The sequence below is a fragment of the Notothenia rossii genome (assembly GCF_949606895.1).
Source record: "Notothenia rossii genome assembly, chromosome: 11".
NCBI lineage: Eukaryota > Metazoa > Chordata > Actinopteri > Perciformes > Nototheniidae > Notothenia > Notothenia rossii.
In genome coordinates, this window is record NC_136910.1 from 6267530 (window position 1) to 6280256 (window position 12727).

The window sequence follows — 12727 nt, forward strand, 5'->3', positions numbered from 1 at the left end:
CACACACACACACACACACACACACACACACACACACACACACACACACACACACCTGGTGCTTTTGTTTGGGAGAGCAATAACAGTTAATTAAAAAACATTTTACTGCTGGAAATGAAAGAAAATGGAAGTAATGAATATGCTCGCTAGAAGCGCTTTCGCCAACTAATATATAGAGTTTTATTTTTCTGTGAATAAAGTCTCTGGTAAAAGTGGTGTTTTATCCAAATGCACCGCAGAGGAGATACACCAACAAATCAAAGATCAAATAATCAGCTAGAAAATTGAACAAAAAAGTGCAGATCTCTTCTAGGTGTATCTCCCAAACCATAAAAACTTGAATGTCACTTAATTGTCTCATCCCTTAAAGGGGCCCTGTGATTAATCCCAAAGTTCCATCAGGAAGGAGTTTCTGGTGACATCACTGTGTAACACTTGTGCTTCTATTGGCTATTGGTCCAACAAATTGTATACCAATTGATGACCATGTATATATTAGACATCTCTAAGTGGTTGACCAATCACAACAGGGCCGGCCAGCTAACCAATAAGAGCAGACTGGGCTCTGGTTTCAGACAGAGGGTGAAAAGAGGTGCTGCAGCACAGGCAGTATGAGAAAAATAAAGAGCTTTTTGTTGAACATTAAAGCATGGAGACATGTAGAGACACTACATACTGATATACACCTGAACATCAGCAGGAGAGGACTCTTTAAAGTAGAGACACTACATACTGATATACACCTGAACATCAGCAGGAGAGGACTCTTTAAAGTAGAGACACTACATACTGATATACACCTGAACATCAGCAGGAGAGGACTCTTTAAAGTAGAGACACTACATACTGATATACACCTGAACATCAGCAGGAGAGGACTCTTTAAAGTAGAGACACTACATACTGATATACACCTGAACATCAGCAGGAGAGGGCTCTTTAAAGTAGAGACACTACATACTGATATACACCTGAACATCAGCAGGAGAGGACTCTTTAAAGTAGAAACACTACATACTGATATACACCTGAACATCAACAGGAGAGGACCTCTTTAAAGTAGAGACACTACATACTGATATACACCTGAACATCAGCAGGAGAGGACTCTTTAAAGTAGACACTACATACTGATATACACCTGAACATCAGCAGGAGAGGACTCTTTAAAGTAGAGACACTACATACTGATATACACCTGAACATCAGCAGGAGAGGACTCTTTAAAGTAGAGACACTACATACTGATATACACCTGAAGATGAGCAGGAGAGGACTCTTTAAAGTAGACACTACATACTGATATACACCTGAACATCAGCAGGAGAGGACTCTTTAAAGTAGAGACACTACATACTGATATACACCTGAACATCAGCAGGAGAGGACTCTTTAAAGTAGAGACACTACATACTGATATACACCTGAACATCAGCAGGAGAGGACTCTTTAAAGTAGAGACACTACATACTGATATACACCTGAACATCAGCAGGAGAGGACTCTTTAAAGTAGACACTACATACTGATATACACCTGAACATCAGCAGGAGAGGACTCTTTAAAGTAGATACACTACATACTGATATACACCTGAACATCATCAGGAGAGGACTCTTTAAAGTAGAGACACTACATACTGATATGAACCTGAAGATGAGCAGGACAGGGCCCATTTAAAATGTGTTTATTTAGCCATTGTTAATCTCTGCAAACATAAGAGATCCTTGAGCAAACAGTCATTTAAGAGCAGCTAATTATAAGGGTCCATATCAGCGTCCATTAAAGATAAAAAGAGGTAATCGGGCTGAAAACAAGGACCCTTTTCTGAGATGCTGTGAAGTAAAAGTATCAGTAATGAAATTATGTATAAAAGTGTGACGGATGGGACTAAAGTGCATGATAAGTATGAACATGAGATCAAATTATGTAATTCCTGTTTAAAAACCACCCCGGTTTATTTTATACCTCGTTTGTAATATTGCATCGTGACAACTCAATTTACAACAATTTGTATTGAATATGAAAATAAGCATGATGCTTGAAGTGCTTGTTCCTGCACAGAACAGCCTGTGCTAAGTGTTTTCCTATCATCCTTTGTTGTTGGTGAGTCACGTTTATATATACACACACACACACACACACACACTGGGTCAAGCACCACACTCTCACACTCACACACACACACACACACACACACACACACACACACACACACACACACACACACACACACACACACACACACACACACACACACACACACACACACACACACACACTCACACACACTGGGTCAAGCACCACACTCTCACGCACACAGAGGAGGACTCCATCAGGAGTGTGTGTGTTAGTGTACCTGAGATCACGGAGTCGAGGCACACGGGGGCGTGGCCTCGCAGCGTGAAGCCAAAGTTCTTCTTCCCCCGGTAAACACGAACGATCCTGAGGAAACAATCAGATTCAGCATTTTTTTTTATCTTAAATCTTTATGGCGAAATTGGGTTTTATGGAAATTCCTCTTATATAAAATAAAGAAATACATTTATAAAAGAAACAGGAGATACATTATTACATAAAAGCTTAACAGAGAGCATCATGACATCTGTTGTATTTACTTTCGAGATAATGTTGTTTGTTTCCCACAATTTAAGCTTAAATTATTATTTTATTTTATGCTAAGAGCTTTTCCTATTTCTTCTGTTTCTGTTTTTTTTGACCTTCTCTGCGGGAGATCAAATTGAATCAAGGATTATTATTATTATTATATTAAAGGATTAAACACAAGGATTACAAACAGCGTCATGAAAAGTATTCTTGACTTAAGACTTGTTTTACATTTTACATTTGACTTTTTTTAACATCCTATTTTTCTCAATCACTTTTAAAGCGAGTGCATTTCATTGGCCCAAAAGGTGCGATATAAATAAAGTTTGATTGAGTGATTAAAATGTCAGCAAGAATCCCAAATTACCAAATATATTTAACTCAGAATGATAGAACAGACAGACGCCTCACTTTTGAGAGCTTGAGATTAAACAATTAATCATAACAATAGTTTCCAGCACGAATCGTGAAGTCCTTTAACTTTTCAGATGCTTAACATCCTTCGTGTGTTTGGGAGGGTTCACTCTCTGCTGTTTACCAGACTGATTGTGTTTTCATTTGTCTCTTTCTGTAGGTGGGAGTCTGGTCTAGAAACAAATAAGAATTTAGGAAAGGACATTCTTGTTATTAAAGCGTTGACATTTTGCTGATGGTGGTGGTTTGCTACGGTCCTCCCCCCCCCCAGTGGAGGAGTACAAGCAGAAACCTCCCGTTAAGATGAGACACTTATGGTTTCTATCCACCAGCGCGTTGCCTTGGAAACCGCTAAAGGGTACACTGCTTCGATATTTAAACAGAGGGAAGACAACAATGTCCTTTGATAGACTACTGGCTGTTATGCAAGACCAGCTAAATGCAGATGCGCGTGTGTGTGTGTGTGTGTGTGTGTGTGTGTGTGTGTGTGTGTGTGTGTGTGTGTGTGTGTGTGTGTGTGTGTGTGTGTGTGTGTGTGTGTGTGTGTCAGCAGTGAACACTCTTGACAAACTGAGAGACTTTCAGGCTGCTCAAGGCCTCTCCTGATGATTCCCTTCTTTCGACACCAGCTGTTTCTACGATTTGACATGATTCCACCCAGACATTTTGCAAAGGATTTTATTTATAACAACCCAAATTAAACAATCAGTCACTTTATAACGAAGCCACTGAGCGTGCAATATGACAAATGACTACAGCAGCAGGGAATCCATTTTTAAAAAAAAGCTGTTATCTTGAGATCACAAGTTAAATATTTTGTTTACTCGAGATAACAAAGATAGTTTTCTCTGGTTAATTGATGCCTATTATTAAGAAATCAAAAGTCAGATTCAAATTAGATAAGTAGTCATTGTAGTTGTATGAGGAGAGAAAGGAAACAGTAGCCTAATCAGCACCATGAGCCATGGACAGCTCAGCTTAAAGAGTCCTCTCCTGCTGATGTTCAGGTGCATATCAGTATGTAGTGCCTCTACTTTAAAGAGTCCTCTCCTGCTGATGTTCAGGTGTATATCAGTATGTAGTGTCTCTACTTTAAAGAGTCCTCTCCTGCTGATGTTCAGGTGTATATCAGTATGTAGTGCCTCTACTTTAAAGAGTCCTCTCCTGCTGATGTTCAGGTGTATATCAGTATGTAGTGTCTCTACTTTAAAGAGTCCTCTCCTGCTGATGTTCAGGTGTATATCAGTATGCAGTGTCTCTACTTTAAAGAGTCCTCTCCTGCTGATGTTCAGGTGTATATCAGTATGTAGTGTCTCTACTTTAAAGAGTCCTCTCCTGCTGATGTTCAAGTGTATATCAGTATGTAGTGTCTCTACTTTAAAGAGTCCTCTCCTGCTGATGTTCAGGTGTATATCAGTATGTCTCTACTGGGACATGTCTCCATGCTTTAATGTTCAAAAAGCTCTTTATTGTTCTCATACTCCCTGTGCTGCAGCACCTCTTTTCACCCTCTGTCTGAAACCAGAGCCCAGTCTGCTCTGATTGGTTAGCTGGTCGCCTCTGTTGTGATTGGTCAACCACTTAGAGATGTCCCGCACCTTAGCATATCACATACAATGTGTTGGAGCACTAGCCAATAGTAATGGAGTGTTACAAAGTGATGTCACTATGTCACATAAGTAAACAAAGTAGATTTTAGCCGTTGGAAACCATTTACTGTAAGGCTGTTTACAGTGTCAAGCATGTAAGGATAGCCATGTATATATAGCTTTGTCTCTAAGTGTCTATCTATCCGGATCTATTCCTCTCTCCATCAATCAATCCCAATTTCTCTTCTTTTAAAATCTCTTCTCGATCTCAATCAATCAATCAATGTTTATTTATACAGCCCAATATCAAAAATGTTACATTTGTCTCAGTGGACTTCACAGTTCTCATATACAGTTTGATCTGTATATTTCTAATTTCTCCTACAAAGATAAGGACTGACCTGAATGTTATCTCCAACAACTATCAATCTTTCTCTGTTGTATCTCTCTGTATCTCCGTCTATCGCTATATTTTACCTTATTTTTTGAATAGCTATTAATCTTAAACTCTGTCTCCATCTCAATCTATTTTCTTTCTCCATCAATTTAAGTCTAGTTTCTTAATAATAGATTTTTTTTTTTTGCGCTTTTACAGGTGCTCAAAGACGCTTTAGAGATATAGTGAAAAGAAAAGAAACTGGAGAGAACACTGGAGAGACAGCAGTGTTACACAATACTCTAGAGAGGGGTGTTATTTGAGTTTAGCATGCTTCTGTGACGGTGCCTTTTACACCACATGACGTCAGTTCCTGTCTCATTTCACGCAATCAGTCTGCCTCCTATTGTAGTGAGACCTGTCGGTGTTATCACACTTGACATATTCATATATCCTGAGTGAGTGGACGGAGAGACAGATCTCAGGGTTTAGATGGAGTGGGTGTGCACTGCTACCCTGACTGGTATCCTACACTAAGTCCACTGTGGTGTTATTAAGTGGACAGTCGTGTAATCAGTGTGTAAGTGGGAGGAGGATAACATGAGAGGGTGAACGGTCAGGAGCTCTACAACAGGGCAGGATTAACACGTTGAATAGATGAAGGGATTTCAGGAGGGGAAGGCAGTTTCAGTTTGAAAAAGATTTGGTTATTTGGCTTAATAAAAACTGCGCTTGAGCGATTTGTAACATGTGTCGTAGGGTTTGAAAACGTCTTCTTTTGAACACGGATTTGGGGTTTCCTAACGTCAGCTTGCGAGTAGAGGCCGAGGAAAACGTGAGGTAAAAGATGAAAGAATCTGAAGATGACAGGAAAACAGGAAGGATGGAACAGAGACACACTGTTGTCTGTTCTAGATATATTTTTAAGACATAAGGCTTATGAGCGTCTGCATAATAAAGTGCATTTTTGGCATTCGATCAGAGATTGTTATAACTGTGATCACTTGTGTGCAGCTCAACATCAAAAGTCAAAGTCAGCTTTTTTGTCAAGAATTCTACATGTTGTACATCCAGAAATCTCCAAATATCGTTTCTCGAGGTCCTACAGTGTGACATATATACATCAACCAACAACAAAAAGGGCCTAGATAACCGGGGTATACAGTTTAAAATGTTAATAATAAGCATCATGGTAGATAAGTGTAAACCAGAGCCTGGGCTAAGAAAAATACAGGAATTATTAATTATGTAACAAATATGAGACAGTTGCTCTTTTTCATCCTTTAGTTATGCACGGGGACCTTTCGATCCACGATGACATCATTGAAGATCGTTTGTCTTCCTCTAAAAAAGGATGTTTACTATAAAAAATGTCTCCTATGTCTGAAAAAAGATTGTTTTCCATGAAAATTAAAGTGATCCAAGTATGTTTAAGGATCCATTTGGATTAAGATTGGGATATCACCAATCACGATCAGGATTAGCATAATAATAATAAATGGGATTTATATAGCGCTTTTCTAGACCCAAAGACACTTTACATTACGAGTAAGGTCGACAAACAAAACAAGAACAAAAACACAAACAAAAACAAAACAAAAACAGAAAAGCAGTCGGGAGGATGTTGGTTCAGAGGGGGGAGGGGCGGGTTTAAGGATAAGCGGAGTTGAAGAGGTGGGTTTTGAGACGGGACTGGAACAGGGTGAGGGAATCAGACTCACGGAGGTCTTGGGGGAGGGAGTTCCAGAGCTTCAGGGCTGCCACAGAGAATGACATTCATTTTTTTATAGGATCCCATTCCCTGTGGAAATGAACCTGTGGATTACCTGCTGTCAACACTAATCAGATCGGCCATAAGACTGTTGAACACCTGAACCGGAACATCCATAACATTCACCTGTTTGCCTCTTACAACTTATTTATCTAAGATATCATATTCCAATTACTTTTATTGCACTATTTCTATTCTATTTTATTTCTTTTCACTTGCACGATTGTATCTGTGTTATTGTGTTGCACTGTTGGACGAGCTAAGATTTCCATTGACATATCTAAACGGTAGCTACGTACAAATGACAATACAAGCATTGAATCTAACAAAAAGAACATGTGTGCTCACCTCTGATTGGGTCCGAGGGGGGGATGTGGCGGTATCCCCGAGCTGGACTTCCTTACCCCCCGGTCCCGGTCCCTCTCCCTCTCCCTCTCCGTCTCCCCTCTCCCCCCTGGTTCCCCATCTCTTGGCACCGAGCTGGCCCGTTTGGACCCGTGGTGCCGGTCCGAATGATCCTCGCTCCGACTCCTCCGGATCCTTCCCTGCGGCTCGCTGATGCTCTTGCTGCGACAGAGCCGGTTGATCACGTTCTGGGACACGGACTCGTCGAAACGCTGCCGGTGCTTCTTGGGAATAAAGATTCTGGCAAACATGGTGGCATGTGAGGGGGGGGGGAATAAAGAGGGCGACTGTTAGTTTTCTGTCCTCAAGAGTTGAAAAAAAAAAAAAAGGTAAGAGTATGGATCTACATCACAGATCCACCTCAATCCATTTCGGAAAACACAAGACCTCGGATTTTCCCGGTGAAATAAGAGTTTTTAAATCAGAAAATCCAGCTTGAGCAGATTCTAAAAAGTGATTATCTTTGAAGTCCACTCTAATTCAATTCAACAGGCTTGAAGACGGACAGCTGACGGGTTTCTCCCTCTGGACTTCAGTCCCCAGAGACGAGAAAAAAAGAGAAGTTGAAGAGGAAGCCGGAGATAAAAGATCTTTCTCTGAGACAGTGAGGAAATGTTGCCGTCGCTCGCTGCCTGCCCGAGTCTCACTGCAGCAGCGTGCGGCACCAGAGCCAGAATACAGCGAGAGGGAAAAGGTGTGGGAGTGGGCGAGCATGGGATTTCTCTCTCTCTTCCTCTCTTTCTTTCTCTCACTCTCTCCCACACTTCCGTCCACGCTTCACCTCTGTGTCACTGTCAGTGTGAGCACCGAGCAGAAAGCTGTCATCATCATCGTACTGAACTCACACCTTACCATTCTGACAATGAAACACTCAACGTGCAACAAATCACATTTCTTTAAGCTTTAAGAGGACTAGGAAAGAATGCCTAATCAAATCAGTGGGTGGATATGTTTCAGTTTGAATCATTATTCCGATTTAAATTGAGAGTCTGGTATATTTCCAACAGCTTCAGCTCTTAATGGAAAAAGCTCGGCTGTTGACATTTTCACAACATACTAACACCAACGAGGGGAACAAACAACACGCTGGAAGCTCCATTTTCTTAACCCTCCTGTTGTCTTCGGGTCAAATCTGACCGATTTTACTACTTTCATCAATCTTAACTCTTTTGTTTTACATTCGATTGCATTAAAGGTCCCGTGTCATGGCCATTTCCACTGATCACAATTCCATTGTTGAGGTCTACTAGAATACATTTATATTGTACAATTTTCCAAAATCACTTTGGTTTCTCATACAGCATCTCTGTAAACTACGTGTATTCACTGAATTTCACTCTCTGCCTTTAACGGCTCGTTGTAGCTCCAGTAGCTCCAGCCCCCACCCTCCCTGTGAGCACAGTGTGCTCTGATTGGTCGGGACGTTGTGAATCGCGTTGAGCTCCGTGGAGGTGTGGTTTCCTTGTTTAGCGACAGCGAAACACATCCAAACTCACCCTGAGCACACACAAAGTCACAGCCGAAGTAAAAACAATAAGTGTGGTTTGATATTGAGAAAGAAAAAGGTTGATAAACGCTGTGAGAATGGGTCTGCAGAGAGAATGGGTCTGCAGAGAGAATTCTGCGCAATCCCAACTGTCTGTTATCAGCCTGCAGCAGGGAGGAGAAATCAGCAGAGCTGCCTGCACCGAGTGTGTGTGTGAGGCAGTCCGTGGATTGGTCAATTTGGACCAATCAGCGGGGGCTTAACGTAACGGCTCCACGGATTGGTCCATTTGGTTCCGGGTAACGCATGACATCATGCGGTACCCGGAAGAATCAATGGACAGTGACGTATCTCCAACGAGGCGTTTTGGGGAGGTATTTTCTGTGTTAGGGTTGTACTCGCTACATGGTGTACTTTGAGGGTTTTGACTCTGCAGACCGTTTACATGCATAAAAACCTTCATAACACACAAGGGGACGGGTAATAACCGCAAAAGCATGACATGGGACCTTTAAGGCTTTATGATATCCTTCACAGTAGACATTTGAACATATAAATTGCTGATCACCACTTTCATTGAATTTTGGATGATTTAGTCAACTTTGTAACACCCATGGTGTTCCCGCTCAAACATGACCGCCATAAAGAAAAGGAATTAGTAACCATCCGGATCATGATCAGAACACACACACACACACACACACACACACACACACACACACACACACACACACACACACACACACACACACACACACACACACACACACACACACACACACACACACACACACACACACACACACACACACACACACACACACACACACACACACACACACACACAACAATTTGACACGTTTCCCGCTCTTATGTGCCCATCCCCCCACATGGATCACACCTGGCACACGCAACACATGTTCAGTGTCTGTTCTTTGTATATTTAATGCAGTTTTTCATGTATACCAGTAGTCTGACACAATATGTACAGTTTGAAAGGGTGATAAATGAAATTTGGTGATGAGTAATGTTTTTTATGTTAATGTAATAGCAGTTAAAACAGGACCGGTCAAATTTGACCGCGAACACCAAAGACGAAGGATGAAGACAATAGGAGGGTTAAAGAGGTAGTCCAGAGATTGAGTAAAGTACTTCATAACGTTAAGTAAGACAAACGTTAAAAACAAACAGTCAAAATTGGTACAGAAAAAGCTGATATGTCTGACTTGTAGTCCCAACAATGCTGGATCCTACCATTCCCATGATGCAACTGGAATTCTTTAAAGAGGCCCTATAATGCTTTCTGGGGTTTTCCCTTTCCTGTAGTGTTATATAAGTTTTAGTGCATGTAAATGGTCTGCAAAGGTTGACATCCTAAATCCTCCAGAGGGAGTTTCTAGAATATATGTAACACTAGCACTCCTATTGGCTAACGCTCCAACACATTGACGTGATAAGGGGCCAAGGGGCGGGACATCTCTAAGCGGTTGACCAATCACAACAGAGCCGGCCAGCTAACCAATCATAGAAGACTGAGCTCTGGTTTCAGACAGAGGGTGAAAAGAGGTTCTGCAGCACAGGCAGTATGAGAAAAATAAAGAGCCTTTTGAACATTAAAGCCCATCATTTGTGATATTTTACTGTAACAAATACGTTTTGAATGGCTGCACGGTTACAGAAGAGACTCTCATCTAACTCTGGGCAAGCAAACAAATAAGTGAATTTTAATTTTCTACATTAAAGTGCCTTATCTTACAAGTCTACCATCAGTCTGTGATGAATTGCAGATAGTTATTTACTCTGTTAGCTTTACTCAATAATCACATCATTAATTTGTATCCATTGCAATCGTGTCAATTAAGGTTAGGGACTAAAGAACAAAAGACTCAGAAATGCAGTTACATCACTATTTGTGCCCACATCGAAAAGGTGTTTGTGGTAAGGCATTAGAGCAATTTAAGATAAATGTGAGAGTGTGGATATCCTCATAGGTATAATTATAAAACGTGTGAGTGAATGCCTGTGTGGGCAGCTGCCTTGTCTCTTTGCAGCAGTTCTGATCAATGAATGAAATGTTTTCTCTTGTCCTTGTGTGTGGGTGACGACTCATTTTATTTTTGTTCTCATTGTTTGTTTGTTGTTTGTTACGCGGCCAGCCCTCAGTATGAAGCAGCGTGTACAGTACAGTACGCTCCCCCCCCCCCCCGTTTTACTTTTTGCTAGTTTATTGTGCCACAAAATCCATGTTTACTGTTGTACTTCTCATTTTGTGTGAACAGAATGAATTGGAAATACAGCGTTTCAGATTAACTTAAGTCAGACTTGTAGTGTTGTTAACATGTTCTTTCAAAAGATAGTTTACAATTAAATCACAATTTTTCACATTATTTTATTTCCGACTTGAGGAAAATGCTAAGAATTGCTCTTTTCAAAGTAAGGTATCATAAAATAGATAATTCTTGTTATTGCTACCAAAGTAATGTATCATTATGCACTAATAATAACATTTCTTTACACAGTTCTGGGGGCTATTTGGCGTTCCATTTATACAGCAGCGGTTTTAAACCTTGATTCAAGTTCCCATCCCCCAGAATTATCAAGTTAGTATTTTCTAATACTACACATATGAATTGCTCATAGACTGTATGAAGATAAAGCAGTAGATACACAATATGCGGGCCATTGGTCGAATACATGTTGGTGTCTTGGTGCTGTTTAGATAGGAACGAAACGGGTTGTATCCGCTACATTTCTCTTTCGTATAGCCCGTTCGTTCACACGAGGCCGCAACAGAACCGCGGAAACGGACCCCTAAAACGATAACGGGTTCCAAGGTGGATAGATCTGCGGACGGAACGCTCTGGGGGGCCAAACGGCTCAGTGTGTACGTCCTATACGGTCATTTCCTGATAACGATGAAGCCATAGCCCCGCCTCTCCCCACCTCTGCTGCTCACTGCTGTAGCACCATGCTACAGATGTTAGTGCAAAATCTACAGCTCCGCTACCACAACCATCAGCAACAAGTGGACATGGAGAACTACATGAACTACATGTTGCTAAATCCACCGCGGGGCATAAACAGAAGGGCAACCATGGCAACCATGCTCGGGGGTTTTCTTCGCTGCTTTTGGTGTATTTTGTGGCGCCACTTACTGTAAATGCCCGGCATATGTAGGCTACTACAGCGTCTCCAGCGCTTTCGAGCGGTCTCGTGTGAACGGAATACTTTTTTGATATCGTATTCGGTTCGTTTACGTTTCGTATGAGTTTGCGTGTAAATGGGGTCTTATAATGTCGGCATTTGATTACTGTAAGCCTGACAGCTAATCAAGTGGGCGTTTGTGCTGTGAAAGGGTTAAATGAGCGTGGCTTAATTAGGGTGCTTGTGTAGGTGTGACGCCATGCATTGTGTTAAAAACTCAGGGGGTGGAGGAGATCGAAAGACAAACAGAAAACACCACATCAAGGTTTCAGCTGGGTCTCGCTGCGTGAAAATGGTCCGCAAAGGCAAAGATCTTGGTCCAAAAGCTGAACTGACCCACTGACAGTTCTTTATTAAATCAACAGTTTGACTTTTTGGCAAAAAATCCTTTTTGCTTTCTTTCCAATAGTTAGATAAGAAGATTAATATCCATTTCAGACGGAGTAAAGATGATATCAATCTTAGCGTTTAACTTTTGGCAGGAAGAATAAATAAGAGTATTCTCAAAAATGTCAAACGATTGCTTTAGTCCCAGTACACTAGTGTAAATCTGACTAAAATCATCTCATTTTGGAATAAAACAAGAGCCTGAATCTAAATAAAGTGTGAACATTTTTGACTGCACTTGTTAATGTGAATGAAAGAGAACCAAACCCCAGCTGACACATGGAGCGAGTCAGAAGTTAATAATTGGATTCCATGTTTGCTGAATCACAGCGGCATTAACATCCAGCTGAGAGCGGAGTGTTTTGCACATACAGCAGTCTGAAGCTGATGCAGATGAATCCGACATGGGAAAAACATCACCAGTTGAGTAATTAGCAACAAACACGCCACTGAAGTCAAGAGAGAGACAGCAGCTACCACGGCACGGT

The 12727-nt window shown here is 41.3% G+C and overlaps 1 protein-coding gene across 10 annotated transcripts in view; it reads right to left on the reverse strand.

Moving 5' to 3' along the window:
* The window catches only part of grid2ipb (glutamate receptor, ionotropic, delta 2 (Grid2) interacting protein, b), a gene marked incomplete at its 5' end in the record, with an annotated part of 62234 nt that overhangs the window by 32846 nt on the left and 16661 nt on the right, over positions 1-12727 (reverse strand). For 8 of the 10 annotated variants that reach the window (XM_079657015.1, XM_079657011.1, XM_079657014.1 and 5 more), the window contains 2 exons: positions 2360-2445; positions 7106-7402. In XM_079657015.1, the coding sequence (XP_079513141.1) occupies positions 2360-2445; positions 7106-7402 (383 nt within the window). Of the gene's footprint in view, positions 1-2359; positions 2446-7105; positions 7414-12727 lie in introns of those variants that run through there. The other 2 variants (XM_079657019.1, XM_079657018.1) reach the window with 2 other exon arrangements.